The sequence below is a fragment of the Lithobates pipiens genome, unplaced genomic scaffold, assembly GCF_037356315.1.
Source record: "Lithobates pipiens isolate NorthernLeopardFrog02 unplaced genomic scaffold, aLitPip1_a1.2 Scaffold_1, whole genome shotgun sequence".
Classification (NCBI taxonomy): Eukaryota; Metazoa; Chordata; class Amphibia; order Anura; family Ranidae; genus Lithobates; species Lithobates pipiens.
In genome coordinates, this window is record NW_027507685.1 from 213,419,203 (window position 1) to 213,440,544 (window position 21,342).

At 39.0% G+C, this 21,342-nt stretch overlaps 2 protein-coding genes across 4 annotated transcripts in view; both read left to right on the forward strand.

Moving 5' to 3' along the window:
- Nucleotides 1-4,920, forward strand: part of LOC143982881 (cytochrome P450 2A13-like) — a 40,058-nt gene extending 35,138 nt beyond the window's left edge. Inside the window, exons 8-9 of one of the 2 annotated variants that reach the window (XM_077481974.1) lie at nucleotides 799-940; nucleotides 4,052-4,920. In XM_077481974.1, the coding sequence (XP_077338100.1) occupies nucleotides 799-940; nucleotides 4,052-4,236 (327 nt within the window). In that variant the 3' untranslated portion in view covers nucleotides 4,237-4,920. Of the gene's footprint in view, nucleotides 1-798; nucleotides 941-4,051 lie in introns of those variants that run through there. The other variant, XM_077481993.1, reaches the window with a different exon arrangement.
- A 15,575-nt stretch (nucleotides 4,921-20,495) lies between these two features.
- LOC143982908 (cytochrome P450 2G1-like) overlaps nucleotides 20,496-21,342 on the forward strand; it is a 101,914-nt gene continuing 101,067 nt past the window's right edge. For both annotated transcript variants that reach the window (XR_013274531.1, XR_013274532.1), the window contains exon 1: nucleotides 20,496-20,566. The gene's annotated coding sequence lies outside the window, so the exon portion shown is untranslated. The remainder of the gene's footprint in view (nucleotides 20,567-21,342) is intronic.

Below are 21,342 nucleotides of genomic sequence, written 5' to 3' on the forward strand. Positions count from 1 at the left end.
ACTCTGCATATAGTGCACCCCTCAACTCTGCATATAGTGCACTCCTCAACCCTGCACTCTGTTCGTAGTGCACTTCAGAACCCTGCAGTCTGTATATAGTGCACTCCTAAAATCCTGGTATATAACAATGCCTTACTGTTTAGTGCAGTTTAGCCACACCCACAAATTGATGCAGCGATAATGATGTGCGGTAACCTCTAGCAATCAGTGAACAGTAATGAACTGTTGTAATCTCTAACAACCCATCAGTGAGCAGTAATGATGAGCAGTAACCTCTATAAACCAATCAGTGAGTGTTAAGGATGAGCAGCAACCTGTAGCAACCAACCAGTGAACAGTAATGATGTGCAGTAACCTCTAGCAACCAATCAGTGAGCAGAAATGATGTGCAGTAAACTCTAGCAGTTAGTGAGCTGCAATGATATGCTGCAACCTCTGGCAACCAATCACAATCGCTACCTGATCTGCTGCAGTAAACTGATTTTGAGTCCAGCTGCTATCTATTGCATTTCTTAGGTGGGGGCACAAGAAAATGTTTGCCCAGGGTCCAATCAATAGTAGAGATGGCCCTGTCTTTTATTAAATATCAGCAGCTACAATATTTGTAGCTGTTTGTTTTTTCAGACTAAAGAACTGCTTGAAGGGCAATGGGCCTAAATGTAGCCATTACCAATGTTTGCAATAGGGTCCTTTAGGCTATTCATTGTGTACTGTGACTTTATCTGTTAGATTTCAAGTGCTTTTAACCTCACTTAACATTGCAGTAACCTGACCATTTGTGTTTCCTTTTCTATGCAGGGTACAGATATATTTGTCCCCCTGTCCTTCATTCTACATGATCCAAAGTACTTTTCTGATCCATTCACTTTTACTCCAGAGCGGTTCTTAGATGAAAATGGGAGCTTTAAAAAGAATGAGGCCTTCTTAGCATTTTCTGCAGGTAATCTTTAATTTCAGCAAAATTCACATAAATCAACCATGTCAATGTTAAATTCTAAATATATAAAATATATATCCAAATTTACAGGTGAGCCACTCCTCTTGTGACTGCTTCAATTTTGGAGGGGTGTCATAGTGGGCTCTCAACTTTCTACAGATGAAAAATGTAAAAATGTGAGGTCACAATCTGCAATGCAATTATTTACTTTATGTAAAATCTTCATACAAAATGACCGTATTTATCGGCGTATAACACGCACATTTTTCCCCCTAAAATCAGGGGGAAATCGGGGGTGCGTGTTATAAGACGATCCCCCGCTGTTTCTAACCCTTTCTGCTGTTCTCTGCGGCTTCCGGGTATTTTCGGCCACACTCGGCCATTCTCGGCTATCTTTGGCCACACTCTGCCGTTCTCACCGGCTTTCGGAAAGCCAAAAGCCGCAGAGAATGGCTGAGTGTGGCCAAAAATAGCCGAGAACGGCCGAAAGCAGCCGAGAACGGCCGAGAGTTTGCCGAAAATAGCCAAGAACGGCCGAAAATAGCCGAGAATGGCCGAGTGCGGCCGAAAATACCCGAAAGCTGCCGAGAACTATCGAGCGCCGCCGAGATACATAGGACATCTGCTCTGTATCTCGGTGGTGCCATTTTTAAACAGCAAAGACACTGACAAGACTGCAAATGACTGACAAGGCTACAATGGAAGGCTGCAATGGAAGGCTGCAAATGACTGACAAGGCTGCAAATTACTGACAAGACTGCAATGCAAGGCTGAAAATGACACAGACAAGGCTGCATTGATGGGCATTTAAATGCAAGTTTTTTTTCCTTAAGCCCCATACACACTATCAGATTTTCTGCTGACTTTTTCCTTCAGATTTACCAAAACCATATAATATGAGGTCAAACCTTAGGAGTTTCAATGTGTGTGCAATCAGTCCGGCCCTTCTACTACATGGTTTTGGTAAATCTGAAGACAAAAATCAGCAGAAAATCTGATCATGTGTATGGGGCTTACCTCCTAAAAGTTTTTTTCTTTTAAATTCCCTCCTAAACTTGGGGTGGGTGTTATACGCCGATAAATACGGTATATCAAGAACTATAGTATGAAAAAAATTGACTTTACTAAAAATGGTATCACAAAATTTATTAGAATAACATAAACAAACACTTGACAAAATACATGTAAATCATTGAAAGTGATTAAAACCTTCTCCCCAGTCCACTGTCTATCCAGAGTCCAAACGGGCTCGATAGATACACTAGGGGGTCTGGAAACATTCTGAATAAGACAATCAACCCAATACAATAGCATATATGGTAATCTGAATAGGTAAATTCCTAACAGTAGTTAGTGATGGGTAACAGTAGCCAACTCAGAAGATGTAATTTCTGCTTTTCAAGATACTAGTGGCGTGCTCGGCTAGTTCCGTGCCTATGACTGTGCTTCTTCTGGAGCTACAGTGTCTTGCAAAAGTATTCACCCCCTTGTCTTTTTACCAATTTTGTTACATTACAGCCTTTAGTTCAGTGTTTTTTTTATCTGCATTATATGTGATGGATCAGAACACAATATACTAAGTTGGTGAAGTAAAATTATAAAAATATATACATAAAACTATTTTTCAGAAATAAAAAACTGATAATTGGCATGTGCATATGTATTTACCCCCTTTGTTATGAAGCCCATACAAAGCTCTGGTGCAACCAATTACCTTCAGAAGTCACATAATTAGGGAAATGGTGTTCACCTGCGTGCAATATAAGTGTCACATGTTCTTAATACAGTGTATTGCCCTCTTTAACATAAATGACAGCTTGAAGTCTTTTGTGGTATTTGTGGATGAGGCTCTTTATCTTAGATGGTAAAGCTGTCCATTCCTCTTGGCGAAAAGTCTCCAGTTCCTGTAAATTCTTGGGCTGTCTTATATGAACTATGAACTAACTATGAACTGCAAGTTTGAGATCTCCCCAGAGTGGCTCAATGATATTGAGGTCAGGAGACTGAGATGGCCACTCCAGGACCTTCACTTTATTCTGCTGTAGCCATTGACGGGTCGACTTGGCCTTGTGTTTTGGATCATTGTCATGTTGGAATGTCCAAGTAGGTCCCATGCGCAGCTTCCTGGCTTATGAATGCAAACGTTCCTCCAGTATTTTTTAAAAACATACTGCATTCATCTTGCCATCAATTTTAACCAAATTTTCTGTGCCTTTGTAGCTCACACATCCCCAAAACATCAGCGATCCAAATTCGTGTTTCACAGTAGGAATGGTGTACCTATCATCATAGGCCTTGTTGACTACTCTCAAAATGTAGTATTTATAGTTGTGGCCAAAAAGCTAAATATTGGTTTCATCACTCCAAATGACTTTGTGCCAGAAGGTTTGAGGCTTGTTGCTGTGCTATTTGGCGTATTGTAAGCGGGATGCTCTGTGGCATTTGCGTAGTAATGGCTTTCTTCTGGCGACTTGACCATGCAGCCCATCTTTCTTCAAGTGCCTCCTTATTGTGCATCTTAAAACAGCCACACCACATGTTTTCAGTGAGTCCTGTATTTCATGTGAAGTTATTTTGGGGTTTTTCTTTGCATCCCGAACAATTTTCCTGACAATTGTGGCTAAAATTTTAGTTGGTCTAGCTGACCGTGGGTTAGTTTCAACAGACCCCCTAAATTTCCCCCTCAATTTCCACTTCTTGATTAGATTTTGAACACTGCTGATTGGCATTCTGGGATATATTCTTGGATATATTTTTATATCCCTTTCCCGTTTTATCCAGTTCAACTACCTTTTCCCGCCCATCCTTTGACAATTCTTTTGCTTTCCCCATGACTCAGAATCCAGAAACGTCAGTGCAGCATTTTATGAAAGATGCTTTTATACAAACTAACACTATACACACTAATTACAAGCAAACAGATAACAGATTTTTATTTATTAATTTCTGTTGTGCAACAACCCATCCCAAAATAAAAAATCTATTTATTTAGCTTTGAAATTAAAATTCCATATAAAACGGGGCTTGATTGGAGTATTGAAGTCTTTACATGCCTCTTCCATCCATGGGTGCCTTGTAAAATTGAAATGCTTTCATATCTTCTTCTCTCCCCAGGGAAGCGAATGTGCTTAGGAGAAGGACTGGCCCGTCAGGAAATTTTTCTCACTCTCACCACACTTCTGCAGAACTTTGATATTACTTCACCAGTAGACCTCAAAGAGTTGGACATCACACCACAGATGGTTGGGTTTTCCAATTTTCCAAAACCTTTCAAGATAGGCTTTATCCCACGAGTCTGAGAGGCATTTGTGTGATTAAAAAAGTCACTCTGGAAGTAATAAACTAAGATAAATAAATATTAGAACTTCAAGAACCCACCAACTGACAAGCTAAGTGTAAGCATGGCTGTGAGGATAATGAGGTCTAATGAACCCCAAACCGTGTGGCGTGATTAGTGAATCATACTAATCACAGAGGCACTCCCTTTTCTCCAAAACTTGTCATTGGCAAAAATAATCAGATTTAAATCCCACCTCTACTAGGCAACTATGTAAGGTGACACCTTTGACAAAAATGCACAGCCAGCCCAAAGTTGAAGTTTAGTATATTTTTTGGGATACAGCACCAAACAAATCATTAATAAAATAGGTCCTGACACCTACTTAGGCTACCCCTGTTTATTACTCAATAATAACTAATATTCTGAGTCTGAGTCTGAGTAAATGCTATCCATACTCAATAAGTCCTGATATTTGTGCAGTTACCTTCATAAAAAGTGGTTACACTGATGTATGGGAAGATGTCAACCAGTTAGACACCAAACATCTCTATGCTACAAGGTGCAACAGGCTAAAAAAACACATCAGACCTAAGGTGAGATGTACAAAATATCCATATCTTTATTGTTCTCTAATGAATCATTATGTTATTCCGTTCAGTTATACCTTATGTTGGTTGTTGGGTTGTAAAAACCTTGTTGGAAATAAAGATATATTATTTAAAAAAATCTGGTATTGTAGTTGTGTCTTCTGGAGCATAATGAAATATTCAGCACACTGATGAGACCCTTTGATTGGTTGTGGCTATTTTGTGAATGCCCTCATCAGGGACCAGAAATGATGGATGTATTTTCAGCTTTGCGATTTCTTTTTTACTTCAAAACTAAGGATAATTAGGTGTTTCTGAAAGCTAGTGACTCTGATACATTAGTCTGGACTTACTCTGCAAGCAAATTGGATTCTACATGGAACCAAATACTCAGGAAAAGTGCACTAAAGTATTTTTCACTTTTTGTCCTGTTTATTTCACTGTTGCTTATATCTGTAATATCTTTTCTGTAAATATTTGCCATATCTTGATAGATTAGAACAGGTGAGTATAAGGGAGGAGGGTGGCTAGAGGTGCTTTGATATAAGTCTAATTTCTTCATGCCGACAGAACACATATATGCAGCCTCACTAGACTGGGCTTTTTTCTGCGGGGCCACATATATGCCTATCTGTCTTTGTGCAGGGAGCGCGCCATACAGCGCACTCCCACACCAGGGGCAGCCCATCTATTAAGGGAGCAGGGGCACTACCTCCCCGATCGGATGCATGAATTCCAAAGGGAGTTTTGAAGCAGCTGATTAGAGTCAGAGGCTCTAATTGGCTTCAAAATTGGGTGGGCTCGGGGAACAGAAAATGCAAACCCACCCAGGTGTGTTACAATAGCAAATGGATATTCACTATTGAAACACTGATCCTCCTCCCGGTCAACCAGGAATCGGGTTCCAATTGGCTGAAAGGAGAGGTGACCCTTTTGGAGGAGGGGAGAAGGTGCATTGTGGAAACCAGGAGGAGAGGACACAGGAGCTGCTGCCTGATTTCCGCTGCCTACCACCTGCCACCTAGATGGGGTAAGTGCCGGACTGACTGGCAGACAACAAGCGGGCTGGGGGGGAGGTTGAGGTGCTGTCAGCAAGTGAGGGGGGGTGGGGGATGGTTGTTTGTGCCCCCCCAAAAAACCCCACCAGACTTCACTGCCCAGCACAGAGACCAGGGTCTCCAGATTCTGGGTCACCTGATCACTGTGGTAGCCTCTGATTGGCTACCACGGTGATTAGTCACTGTAAAGCCCGCCCCTCTGTTTCTCTCTCTGTGAATGGAGAGGAAAGATACATTGTATTTTTTTCTCTCCTTCCAGTGTGAAAAAAATAATAATAATAAAAGATTAAAAAGATATAAAAAAAAATGATCAAGGCTTGACCTAGGTCAGTGCCAAGGTTTGTGTTTGGGTCAAAGGACAGGGTCAGTATATATTGGGCAGGATTTAAAAAAAATGTTTTTTTAATTAGTATCAGTGTCTATTAGTTAGTGTCAGTGTCAGAGGACAAAAAAAAGTAACATGTGCACTATTGTTTCTGGGCTGTACAATAGGTACAACAAATAACATACATACAGTATATTACCAAACGTATTGTGACACCTGCCTTTACAGGCACATGAACTTTAATGGCATCCCAGTCTTAGGTTCTAGGGTCCTAGGGTAAGGGACTATATATAAGATTTTAGTAATGACAACAGTATCATTAGCAGTAATCATCATGGATTCATGAAGAATTGTTTGAGGAGGAGAGCTGCCACCTAGATAAAGGAAGGCCCGTAGACGTGGTGTATCTGGATTTTGCAAAAGTATTTGATACAGTTCCCTATAAACGTTTACTGTACAAAGTAAGGTCAGTTGGCATGGACCATAGGGTGAGTACATGGATTGAAAACTGGCTACAGGGGCGAGTTCAGATGGTAGTGATAAATGGTGAGGGCTCGGAATGGGCAAGGGTGGAATGTGGGGTCCCCCAGGGTTCTGTCCTGGGACCAATCCTATTTAATTTATTCATAAACAACCTGGAGGATGGGATAAACAGCTCAATCTCTGTACTTGCGGATGATACTAAGCTAAGTAGGGCAATAATTTCTCTGTAGGATGTAGAAACCTTGCAAGAAGATCTGAACACATTAATGGGGTGGGCAACTACATGGCAAATGAGGTTTAATGTGGAAAAATGTAATATAATGCATTTAGGTGGCAAAAATATGAATGCAATCTACTCACTGGGAGGAGAACCTCTGGGTGAATCTAGGATGGAAAAGGACCTGGGGGAACTAGTAGATGACAGGCTCAGCAATGGCATGCAATGCCAAGCTGCTGCAAGCAAAGCAAACAGAATATTGGCATGCATTAAAAAGAGGAATTAACTCCAGAGATAAAATTATAATTCTCCCACTCTACAAGACTCTAGTCAGGCGACACCTGGAGAATGCTGTCCAGTTCTGGGCACTAGTCCTGAGGAAGGATGTGCTTGAACTAGAGAGAGTCTAGAGAAGGGCAACAAAACTAATAAAGATGCTGGATGACCTTAGTTATGAGGAAAGGTTACGAGCACTGACTTTTTTCTCCCTGGAGAAGAGATGTTTGAGAGGGGATATCATTTCGATGTACAAATACCATACTGGTGAGCCAACAATAGGGATAAAACTTTTCCGGGTAAGGAAATTTAATAAGACACACGGCCAGTCACTAAAATTAGAAGAAAAGCGGTTTAACCTTAAGCTGCCTAGAGGATTCTTTACTGTAGGAGCGGTTAGGATGTGGAATTCTCTTCCACAGGCAGTGGTTTCAGTGGGGAGCATTGATAATTTCAAAAAACTATCACTGTAGATAAGCACCTGAATGACCACAACATACAGGGATATACAATATAACACTGACATAAAATCACACACATAGGTTGGACTTAATTGACTTGTGTCTTTTTTCAATCTCACCTACTATGTAACTATGTAGGTTTTAAGGATCAGTGCCTGACCTCACAAATGCGCTTCCAGAAGAATGGTCAAACATTCACATAGACATGCGTCTAAACCTTGTGGACAGCCTTACCAGAAGGGTTGAAGCTGTTATAGCTGCAAAGGGTGGGCCAACTCAATATAACCCTACGGACTAAGACTGGGATGCCATTAAAGTGCATGTAAAGGCAGGTGTCCCAATACTTTAGATAATATAGTGTATCTGGTATCGCTGAAATCGTCAGAAGGAGGAGAATTTATTTTGGGTTGTTCATTGATTGCAGGATATGGTAGTAACAAGAAATATACAGCTACATTTTTACTATTTTGGTCACGTTTTTCTTTGATAATTAAAAAAAATAAAAAAATCGGCAGATATCCATTACTATTTACCACTGTGATAAGTCAATATATAGCTGTGAAAAGCCTATTCTGCCTTTTCTGGATGATTGGGAGACACATTTCTTAGTTGTATAGAGTCAGCTTGAATCAAACCGTGTGATTTATTTCTACACAAAATTTACAAAAATAATTACAAAAGTTGTACATTCAAATACAAAATACATGTAGCTTCAAATAAGATAAAAGATACGAGATAAAGTTGTTTGTTTCAAAAAATAAGTTCAAGCCATGTGCTTAAAATGGCTGCAATTTCCTTTGTCCTGAGAGTAGCTGTAAAAATGCCAGTATGCTGGGTTTCTATAGTAGTAAAGAGTAAGAAGAAATGTGGAAGTGTAGCAGAAGTCACGTCTAAGCCTGCATCTTCCTTTTAAATAAACTCAGTTTCTTTGTTTAAAAGTGCGCCTAAAAATACACACTCCCATATTACTCCCCTCATCATCTCCCTTCCACTCCCCTCTAAGGGAGGGGGCTAAGAGTAGGAATTTAATATAAACAGCATGACTAATTAAAGACAGAGCAAGAAGTGAGTTTGAGAGACAGCTTGGCTCAGAGTAATTATGTAAACACCCAGTTTCTCAAACAAGATATTGGTTATTAAAGAATACCTTTATGAAAATATAAACTTAAAATATCAACATGTCTTGACAGTGTCTTGAAATTGAGAACTCAGTTCAAATGTCACTATCTGTAAGTCATTAGCTCAAAATACCTTACATGTACACAAAATTACAGGGGATTGGATAACCTCAGTTATATACTTATAGGACCGAATTCAAATTTAGATATTAAGGATATAACATTCCCCTCTGAAATATGAATAATAATCATATTTCTTATTTTTATTATATCATTCACACTTCCATTCATATCACAAATCTGGCTTTGAAATATAATGCATAACATAATAATAATAAAAATATAGGATGCAATAAAATATTTCCTGCTGCTGAAGTAATTTAAGTTTTCCCCCAAAATTGATATACTATTACTGAATTTTTTTCCACCAATTATTCCCTGAGAACTCTGACCATTGATGAGCTATTTCTTGCACATTTCCTTGTTTAAAAAATATTTCTGCATTCTGAAGTTTCTTTAGCTAAAGATATATGAGATATATTGTATTGTAAGGGAAGAGCACATATTTTTCATAAGCATATTTGTTACATTTGTCCTCATCCCATTAACACTTATTGCTACAATGTCTCCTTCTATACAATAAAAGCCTTGATTTAGGTTTTCTATATTTGTACAAGAGGAGAAAAAAGTTTTAACCCTTTCTGTGTCTGTCATGATTTGAAAACAAACCTTCTTTTTATCTACAAGAGTAATTAATTCAAAAGTAGTGTCAACTTTTTCTATTGTTGCTGAACATAATGAATGCACATGATAACAAGAAATGAAATATACTTTTGTCTTGATTTGGTTAACAATTAACTTTAGACTGGAATTGTAAACATGATGACAGATCGAATTGTTCTTTGTTAAATGCAAAATCTGTATACTGTAATTTATAATATAATAATTATGTATTGCTGACTGGTAATCCCAAGATAGTAATTGGAACCAATATTTATTCTTTCCCTGCTATTGGAATCATAGAAGAACTATAACATACTGTACATCCTGATCCATTTATTTACCGATCAATCTGTATGATTTATTGCATATACGTAATGCAAACTATTTTCATCTTCAATGATTTTTAACGACTATGGAGACACTTTAATTTCTGGAACAATCATATCTACCACAGTAATACTAATTTTAATACTTATTTTAGCTAATTTTCTTGTTACTTTAATATCCCATATTCTTACAATGTCCCCTTTTTCATATCCTATTATATTTAAATGTTCTGGATCTAATATTTTTACATTTTGTAATAGGTAATAAAATGCTCTTCTGGGTAATTTCTCAGACCTTATCATATTATTAGTAACATCTCCAGACCTCATTGTTGAACCATTTACAAATACTGACCAGAAACCCCTTTCCACTATAATACATTCAATGGTTCTGGTTCTGTTATTTAGTTTATAAGATCCCTGAATTTGACCAAATTTTGTTTTAGATTCTATTTTAACTTTGACTTCAACATCATTACTATGAATAAAATACAAATCCACGCAGAAATCATATCCCTGTCCTATGCATACATATCCAAACAAATCTTCAGCTGTATTTGTATTAGTATATCTAAATTTAACTCTTTTGTCATCTATATTGATATCATTGCCTTTATCACTTTTGTCATCTGTATTAATATGAATGTCTTACTTCCGGTTCCGACACCACATGAGGTGGAGGTGATCGTCCTCAGCTCTGGCTCTGCTCTCCAAAAAACTGGCAAACAACACCTGCAAACGCCTAGGGGAGATCCTCCGATACGTCCACAGGCTGGTGAGCATAAATGGATTGCTTTGTGGAGCGATCTTACGCAAAGGCGGCCTCTGCAGCTCTCTCTCCGGTGGAAGAGACACACGCAGCCAACATGGCCGCCGCGCCGTCCGCAGCGGAGCACAGACAGCCGCAATCAGGGCCTCCTGCTGCCTCAGGGACAGCACTAGCAGACCCAGCCTCTCCTGAGGGAATCGCACAGGCTGTAGTCACACTGCTAGGACCCACACTAGCTGCCACAGTGGACGCAGCAGTACATAGAGGGCTGGAACAGCTGCACCTGGAAGTACAGGCCCAGGCACAGAGACTGACACATACACAGGAGCACATCTCCTCTCTGGAGGATGAGACTGTGGGCACATCTGTGACACTGGCACATATGGCTACCACACACAAAGAGATTTGGGGGAAACTCGACGATTTGGAAAATTGTTTGAGGAGAAACAATTTACAGATCATAGGTCTCCCAGAATTGGTCACCACTGCTCAGCTCACTAATATTTGTGCTAAATCTATCCCCGGGCAACTGGGCCTACACATACCATGCATGATCGAAAGAGCGCATCGCATTGCGCAGCACTCTGATTCACGCGCCAAACCTCGCCATGTTATTGTTAAATATCTGAACTATGCAGACAAAAACGCCATCATGCAGAAGTTCCGCCGCACGCAATCACTGACAGTAGATGGTGCAAAACAACTACTATTTACAGATTATTCCATTGAAGTGATGAATAGGTGCAAGGCTTTCTCTCCGGGATGCACCGCTCTGCATAACAACCAAATTAGATTCTCCTTGGCCTACTCAGCCACCCTAAGAATCCAAACGTACAAAGGTGACCAACTCATTTTCACCACACCAGAGGAGGCTGAAAAATACATCAACGCCATGGCCACAGACATGGAACACATCGATTCTGTGGGGAACTCTGCCTCGCAATCAATGATCCAGCCATCTATGCATCCCAAGCACCAACGTAGCCCAACTAAACCTCCGTACAAGCGCATTCAAGTCACACCAAAGGATGAACGCTCAGGCCATTGCTGACACAATATTGCAAAGAATCGCTCAGATACAGTACATGTCCGGGAGGCGGGTAGTATCACTGTTGTTCTGTTCTCCCTCTCTCCCCCTTTCAACCTACCCATGTCACCTACCTACTATAGGTGAGGGTCTCAAGTGTCATGGATGGGGCAGAACTCATTGACTCTACCTAGGCATTACCGTTTTAACCTAAGTTAGCTTGCCAAGCTGTTTATAGAAAAGTATACTATTAAGAATCATTTACAGTCTGTTTTAATGCCCCACAGAGGTTACGGCTAACAATTCGGCTCACTAGCCCTCTACACTGGCCCTAGCCAAAATTGGCCCAATTGCTAACCCAAATTCCCACCTGGACAAAAGGGTAAAATATCATATACTGTCTTTACACCTGTCCAAGGGCTCCCCCCCTTTTTTATCAGCACTTGTGATAGCTATCATCCTCTCCGCTTCTACCTCCCCCTATGGTCTCGTTCCAGCCACCAGGGGAGGAGCGGGAAAGGGAAGATTACCGGGATTGCTGGTTGAACCTCATGTGGAAAAAAGAGAGGTTCACACAGGATGTTAGGATTTTTTCTTACTTGAACTTTGTTCCGCTGTTACTCTTACTAGTCAATACTGTGTCATACATGGTGTTAATCCCTTGTTTTATTCCTATACCCTTGGGAGGGTTGGCTTACTTTGTGGGCTCGCAGGTAGCAGAGGCCCTGTCTGACAGTGGTCCTGTTTGCACCTATCATACAAATTTACTTATACATTTCCGACATGGCCTCTCCATCTGGTAGGAATCACTTAAAGTTTATTTCCTGGAATGTTAAGGAGCTCAGCTCACCATGTAAAGACATGGCTATTCTGAAACACTTAAAGCGCCTCCATGCAGATGTAGATGCTGCAGGAGACACACCTGATGGCTGACGATTTGCAATGAATGCGCAAATTGTGGGTGGGTACGGTATTTGGCTCCCCAGCCGTCGGGCGCAAAACTGGTGTAGCTATTCTACTCTACAAAAATCTGAGACATATATGTCATAGATTGAGTATATGTCAGGTATGTCATTGTACATGCTTTGTTTGAGTAGCCAGTCATTGATTGGATATTCAATAACGTTTTATCTTCTGCTTACTATTATAATCATATGTCTCTGTAGATCGCTGTTGGGACCTCTGATCTTTTTCTGCGGTTCTCCGTTTTCTCAAAAACACCCCCCTTCCTCCCCTCGGTTTGGGGGTGACTAATTTTGGATATTGACTATATTTAACTCATGAGCTATGACCTATATGGTAAGAAGGCAACATTATCATTATTATTATTTATTGTAGTAATCTATACGTACCTATTCTTGGTTACTGATTTTGATTTATTGTTTATGTTTACATTTATCCTCAATTAATTTGTTATTAATGTCATTAATGTTTTTTTCATCTGGATTAATTTTGACTTATTGCATTGATATTAATTTGAATGCATTTCTGTCCAATCATATTGATAATGTATTTCTCAATTTAATCTTTCAGTTTTTAAACACAAGCTGCATTGTCCCGATGAAGCTCAAGTGAGCGAAACATGTTGAAAGTTGCAGCATCTTTATGTGTATAGATTGGTAATATGTGTGGTCATCCGTGATCTTGTACCCGCTCTGTTCACAACTAATTGATATTTGTACCAACAGTGTTTATATTATTGTTTTTATATTTGTTTGTCTTTTGAATAAAATTATTTATTTTAATATGGGCATGTCATTGATCTGCCTCTACCAGGGTACCGTATAAAAGTCCCGGGGGTTGGTTACGCTCCAGCCCTTTCATTCTCCCCTGTTTCCTTTAAGTATTTCTCCAACAAATGTATACATCTCCTACGGCACACCTGGTCACTCCTGACTTCATATCTGGCTCAATACCCTTAACTAAGGGAACTAGACAGGGATGTCCACTGTCATCCCTACTGTTTAACTTGGCCATTGAGCCTCTATCTAGACTACTTAACTCTCGGTATGGGGTCAGTGGAATTACTATAGGAACTCAGGTTTTACACTCTGCTTTATTTGCAGATGACATACTGCTGTTTTCCACTGATTCCATCTCTGATTTCGACAACTTGAGGGAACTTTTTGCTGCCTTTCGAGAGAGCTTGGGCTTTCAAATAAACTTTGATAAAAGTGAAAAATCTTACCTCTCCACCCAAGACTAGCTCTGAAGTGGAAACATCTATCTCCATTCACTATAGCACAACATACTATCACCTATTTGTGTATCCATATTGGCCGTGAACCCTCCTCTTTATATGGGCTCAATTACCCCCCATTAATAACCAAAATTGTACAGGAATTAGAGGTCTGGGCGACCCTGCCCCTCTCGCTCTTCAGGAGATGGCACTTATTTAAAATGGTGTCCTTTGCTCAGTTACTATACCCAGTGCAGACAATACCCTTACTACTGAAGCACTCAGATATCCAAAAGATTCACAAGGCACTATCTAATTTCCTATGGTCTCGCAAAAAAGCATGCATTGCTTTGCATAAATTGAGCCTACCAAAGCCCGAGGGTGGTGAAGGTATGCCAAATATTAGTTTTTACAATCTTGCATGTTTACTTAGACAGGGATTAGATTGGATAATTGGAAAATCCAAATACTGTAATACCCTTCTCGAGAGAGCTATGGCCTATCCATATACTTTAGCGGCTATTCTACATTCTAATCTGATGCCCTACCACCTCATCTGAAATCAAATCTACTTATCAGAGACACGATCATTGCCTGGAGAGAAATGCGTAAACTACTGGGGCTACCATCAACTATCTCTAGATACCAATTCAAGGGAACCCTATGTTTCTCCCCTCTACCCTGCATGAAGCATTTGACCAATGGAAGTTAAAAGGCCTCACATCAGCTACAGAGGTGTATCAAGACTGGGGGAGTTCAAACCCTTCTCCTCTCTATCACAAGAATTCTCCCTACCAGCAACGTACATCTTTTACTACAACCAACTGACTGACTACCTGCGATTCTGCTATGGACCCAAGTCAGACCCTTTCCAGCAGTCCCTTATAGACACAGTGCTACAGTCAGGGGAGTATTCCATCATTAGCTTGTACTCCTGCCTTATCCAACACCAATCTGAGAAATACCACCTCAAACCAGTCCAAACATGGTCTGTCCTTCTTGGCGATGAGGATCTACCAGAAAAAATACTGGAAGGATACAGACACATATACGCAAACTCACCATATCAGAAACATGGCGAGAAACCCAATTCAAAATAATCCACAGAACATACTACCCATTTTACATTGACAAAGACAACGCAAACCTAAAACAATGCCCCTGGTGCTCTATACCCCGCCCCACTCTGCTCCACCATTTTTGGGACTGCCCAACCATTGCTAGCTACTGGGACTCATGATATCGTATGTTGGTAATATTACCAAGGAGCAGATCCCGAAAGACCAGCTGTTATGTCTATTTGGATATGCTACCCAATTACCTCCCTCAGCGGGTGTGAAATCGACACCTATTCCACAATGGGCACACCTTGCTCTTCTTGTAGCTCGCAGAATGATAATGCAATATTGGATCTCCAAGGAACCACCTACTCTACCTGCAGTGCAAAGAGCCATGGAATCGGTCTTCTACATGGAAAGACTGGACACCATTACCAGAAACTTTCAAACTACTCCTCTTTTTTTTTTGCACGATGGCGTAAGTACATGGAGGCCACCCTAACACAGGCAGATATGCAAATAGCCATGCACCTGTTTTGCTACACAGCCTGGTACCTGAAAGGCAATCTTGCCGGGTCACTGGGCAGCCTCAAGCTGGTAGCTCAGTGTGATCCTTCAGCTTATCGGCCACCATGAACCTCCAGCGACCATGTTGGCCCCCTGACTTCCAGGACTACACTTCCGACCTTGCCCCCACTCCCGAGGGGAAAACCGTTCCGAGCTATTGTAACCATGCAAACAACTGTTGTTTAACCAAACTTGTATAGCCTATGAAGACCCTTTTGGTCACCCCCACTTTAAACGCAATGTTGCACCATACCTAAACAATATTATTTTCTTTTACAGGATTTAATATGTGTACACATGTACTAATCTGTAGCAGTGTTATGATATTCTAAATGTATATGTGTATGAATATGCAAAACCAAATAAAGAATAAAAAAAAAAAAATGAATGTCTTTATCACTTTTGTTGTCTGTATTGATATCAGTATGTTGTTTGTTTTTGTAATCTATATTTATATCAATGTCTACATCTCTTTTATTTCTGAAAAATGTAATGTCTTTGTAAATCTTCAATCCTGTTCACCTCTGTATAGCTGGAACAATTTGTGATATATTTTACCACAGATAAAATTGTCACTAGAGAAAAGACGAATCCTGTGATGATGAAAAGTCTCTTAAAACTTTTCTTTTTTTTGTTGTCATCTTTCCTTCTTTTTGGAATCCATGATTCCTCCAGGTCAGATTTTTAGAAATCATTCCTGAAAAAATAAATGCAGCATCATTATCTCGGCATATACAATTTGCATTGATCAGTGTGTACCCACATTTTTTGTTGTCTACGTGCATTTTTCACTCAATTGAGAGGTCTTTGGACTTGCACCATTACACCTTACATATCCAAGATGTCAAATGGACCTTCCCAATTACTTGGCCACGGTCCACTTTTCATGAAAATTTTTATCATAAATTGTCCTCCTTTCTCAAACTTAGAAATATGTGGAAGAACCATTTTTTGCATACAAGTACTTGCATGTGGCAAAATATTGTTCACACTATCCTGTAACATCTGTAACCATTTTGAACCACTATTGCCTCTCTTTGCGGCATAGACAAAAAAGGTTAATTGGGAAATACAAGCGGCATTTTCCTTCCTGTCATTAATTCAAAAGGAGAATACTGTGTTGCTGATGATGCTGTGCTTCTGCACTCATCAGAACAAATGGTACAGCATCAACCCAAGTATTTCCTCTGTCTAACAACATTTTTACAAATTGCCTGCATGATTTTACCTGTAAAGTGAGATCCTCTGTCACTACTGAGGTTTATTGGTATACCCCAAACTGGAAAAACATGATTATTAGCATCCTAGCAGTTGTTAAAGCATCATATTTGCGAACTGGCAAGATCTCGATCCATTTGAAAAAATGTCAACCAAAACTAAAGCAAATCTGAATCCATTTTTTCCTAATATATTTGTATAGTGGACCAAGGTCTGTCTGCTGGAGGAATTCTTTGCAAAGGAGGTTTATGACCCTTTGGTCTAGGATTCACTCTAGACAAGATTTAATTATACTGTCTACAGTCTCTTTCAATTTGTCCCAATAAAACTTTTCTTTAAGAATTTCAAGCAATTTGCTTACCAATGTGACCTAAACTTTCATTATTGAATTTAGTGAATTCCACCTGTAGTTGTTGTGGTATAACAGGATGCAGAAATCCATCCAAGTCATGACACAAGATACCGTTTTCACAAACAAAGGAAGATTTTGGGTCACCTGGAGAAGAAGAAAAAAAGAGCAGCATCCCTTTTCTGTTCCTCTACAAATGAGGGAATTTCTCTGCAAAAACTGATTCAAATGTCTCCTGCTGCACAAGAGCCTTATTGGATGAATCTACAAAACTTCTACATTTCCAAATAGGTAGGTAGTCAGTAAGAGAACGAACATATGAACTGTTGACTATATGAACTATGTGGGGTCTGTAAAATGATTTTGTTAAATCCTACAATATGCTCTGTTGCTTTTAACGCATAATGTACACCCATTAATTGCTGGACACATTAGTTGAAGCCCTTCTCCACAGGAGTAATCAAATGAGAAAAATACTCAAGAATTCTCTCATTTTCTGCCTGTTTCTGGAGCAAAACAGCTGAGAAGGCAATTTCTGAAGCATGCACTTGCAAAGCAAATGGTGCTTGTTTCTCTACAGTAGCTAGTGCCGGAGCTGACTGCAACTACTTTTTTAACATTTCAAAAGGGTTTTGCTGGACTTCTGACCAGGGACAAAATTAATTCACCTCATGTTTTTTAACAAATCATATAGCGGTTTCGCCTTCTTTGCCAATACGTTCCTGTAAAGGCTGCTTGTTCCCTGGACCAATCAAAATTCCTAGAAATGTTACATCACTTTTCATGAGCTGAACTTTGCATGTATTCAACTTGAGACATTCTTCTTGCAGAAGTGTCAACAGTTCTGCCACAAAAGTCAAGTGCTCCTCCTGATTTTCACTTGAAAGAAGAATGTCCTCTACATACTGAATTAAACAATCAGATCTAGAGAATTTTAATAAAACATTTGCCAACGCCTGATGAAATATTGACGGCCAACTATGACAGCCTTGAGGAAGACGATTAAAAACATATTAGACATTTCTGTAAATGAATGAAAATTTATATTTAACAGCTTTTAGCCAGAGCAATGCTAAAAAAGCAGTTTACAATGTCTAGTACAGAAAACACTTTTGCATTAGCGTTTAATTGCAACATGATGTCTGGTGTTTCCGCTACAATAGGCGAACAACATGGTATATATTTTTTCAGCATTCTTAAGTCAATTAAGAATCTGTATGCACTAGGGTCATCTCATTTAGCCCCTACCCATAAAGGATTATTTGTCAGAGAATTAGCTTTCCCATAATTTCCTGTTCCAAAAACTCTTGAATAATTATTGAAACAGGGTCATCAGACTCTGTTGGTAATTTGTATGACTTGAAAAATGGATGGTCTTTACCTTCAATGTTAACCTCAATACCTTTAAATAAACCAACCTTGTTCTTTTTGTGACTCCAAAGTTTTTTGTGTGACTGTACCACTTGTTTTAACTTCAAATTATCTCCTTTATCAGGCCATTTGTAATCAATGTCAACTGCTTCTGTTAAACAGATGCTTCCCACTTCTGAATAATCGGCTGGATCAATTACCACAGGTTATGAACCTTTCCAAATCACTCCATTGCCTTAATCAATTATCCACCCTCTTTGAAACAAAATATCTGTACTGATTATATTCTCTGCTCCCTGGCAAAACCACATGTCTATTGCAATTTGCAAACAACCTGGGATTTAAAAAAACATTTTTACATATTTTAGCCTGAGAATCACCTGTTCCATTAAACCCAACAATTGTACAAATTGCTGCATCTGATAAAACAGGTAATTTCAAACCAGTGACACTGATATGAGCTCCTGTATCCAATAAAGTTCTCACCTTTTGTCCATTCATTTTAGCTTTAAAAAAAGGACAACCACTTTTGTCTAGAATTATGGGAGCTACATAATCTAGATTGTGAGATACGAATTGTTTTTCCTCTATTTTTCATGGGGAAGCCAATAATAGCTGTCTTCTATTAATTTCACTGATTGAATGTGCATTTATATTCATACCAATTTCTCTTAGCTCTTTCCTCAGAGGAGTGTAAGGAGAAAAAGTCTTGACTTCTTCTGCTGAAGGCGGGGCAGAAGGTTGAATGGATATCAATCCATTTTCTTTCCCAATGTTTTTCAACTCAATATCTCTTAAATACTTCCAACACTGTGATGTATAATAATCATTGACAGTAGAAACAAGTAAGTGGCTTTTTATGATCAAACGGTCTTACCCTGTTATTCCTGAAGGCAGCAGCATCACCTGCTTTATACCTAGTCTGGGTGTCTCTTTTAAAAATTACCATTCTGAATGACAGATATCTTGGTTTTTAAATTACTATGTTTTAATTGTCTTCTTACAATATTTATAACTGAAGCTGTTGACTTTCTTTTTGACTAGACAACACCATTGATGCAGGATCTAAATATGTACATTTTCGAACATATGCCCTTATTAAAGCCACATTTTCTTCCTCCAATGCATATACCATCTTTAATGCCTTAGCAAATTTCTCTCTAAAATGAAAAGGGTCATCATGTATTGTAACTCTTAAGTCCAATATTTCAGACGTCTGCGCTTCCTCCCCCGTAATACACAGTAATAACTGGCGCAATCTCTCAGATGCATCTCTATGAACTTCAGTCCCATGATTATCAAGATATGGTGATTTTATTAAATGCTGTGACATAAAATTAGGGACCTAAAAACAGAAAATGTAATTCCTTTGCTCATCACTCAAGTTGAAACGATCACAAAAACTTTCAAAGACATCCCCGTTGTGAAATGCATCTGCTCTTAAATCGTAGTGTGAGATATCTTTCAACATTTTCATCAACTGATCATGTATTTGCAACTTAAGCTTAAACGCTCTATCGAATAACTTTTGCATGCGTACATCTGCGTCTGTCGCATTGCCTACCTCAATACAAGAATCTGGTATATAATCTTTCACCGTTTCTGACTGCGTTTTGATATTCCTTGTCGTAACCACCGAGATATGTTTGTTTTTAGAAATTTTAACATCCTGCATTTGCTTTTCACTCTCCAAATGCTCAATATACTTACAAAAAAATTCACAGTTTGAACAACTAGATTCAATAGATAAATTCTTATGTGTTTGTGTAATTTCTGAAACATTTTCACCTCCTCATTTGTTCACTACACAAATCATATGTTTTTCTGGCACATCATAAACCATTGAATTAAAAACTGTAACCAGCTTCATTATATTACATAACCTTTTCTTTGTTTTAGCTAATGAAAATCTAGCCTTATCAATCTCAACATTTGCCTGTAAACATTGTTCATATATTGATTTCCACAAAATAGTGTCATGATTCGCTAAAACCTTATATTCCAATTTGCTTTCATTAGCTAATCAGCACATTCAATGATTTCTACTCACCGAATATAGGACTTTTTCCTTTATGCGCTAATCTCAAATAACCGTCTTTCAAGACTTTTGATTTCCACACGAAATTGGCAGGTCTTCACACAATCATCAATCGATTTTTTTCTTCTAGGTTCATTCAATAAATCCAAAGATTTGATTTCAGCACATCACTTCTCCCCACTGATCAAGGAAGGAAGTGGTAAAAAAAAAACTTCCGCCAAATTTATACTGCCTGGCATGCGCCAATGTAATAAGCCAATATACAGCTGTGAAAAGAGTCTTCTGCCTTTTCTGGATGATTGCAGGAAACATGCATCAATTGCATTGGGGGACACCCCCTTGAACTTTATCAATGGCAGAATAAAAAATATTTTAAATAAAGCCACAATAGTGCCAACTTTATTAATATACAAAAAATGCATATATCATACAAATATATTCAGCAAACGTAAGTTGTGACGATGCATCAATGAATTAACCCAGACTTCTAAAATGCCATCCAAACCGATAAGGTCAGCAAATTAGATGTTCAACCATATACCCGACATGTTCCGGAAATGATTGCATTGTTGTGAATTTTCCTTCTTCAGGGGTGGTTTATTATAAAACAAAGTTGGGGTATTATTTTCTTATCTGTAACGTAAATATAAAAAAAGACATATAGTGATGGAGGCATTTTGGTATATGAAACAACATCAAAGAAGCACAATCTATTGTGGAACAGTTTCAAAACCAAAAGTACATATTAGACTCATTGAAATTGATAATGGTAAAAGCAACAATACAGAGAGACCGTACACGCTGGTCGCACAGCTCCTCACATCCATACAGTGTAGATAGTAATGCATGTATCCACAGCTCAAGTTTCAAAATGCATCCACAAAAGACGCCTGGCAAGTACCACAGCAAAAAAGTTTGCGTTGTAAAAATGATCATAGAGAAAAAGCAAAAGGAAGAGAGAAATAGATACCTCTT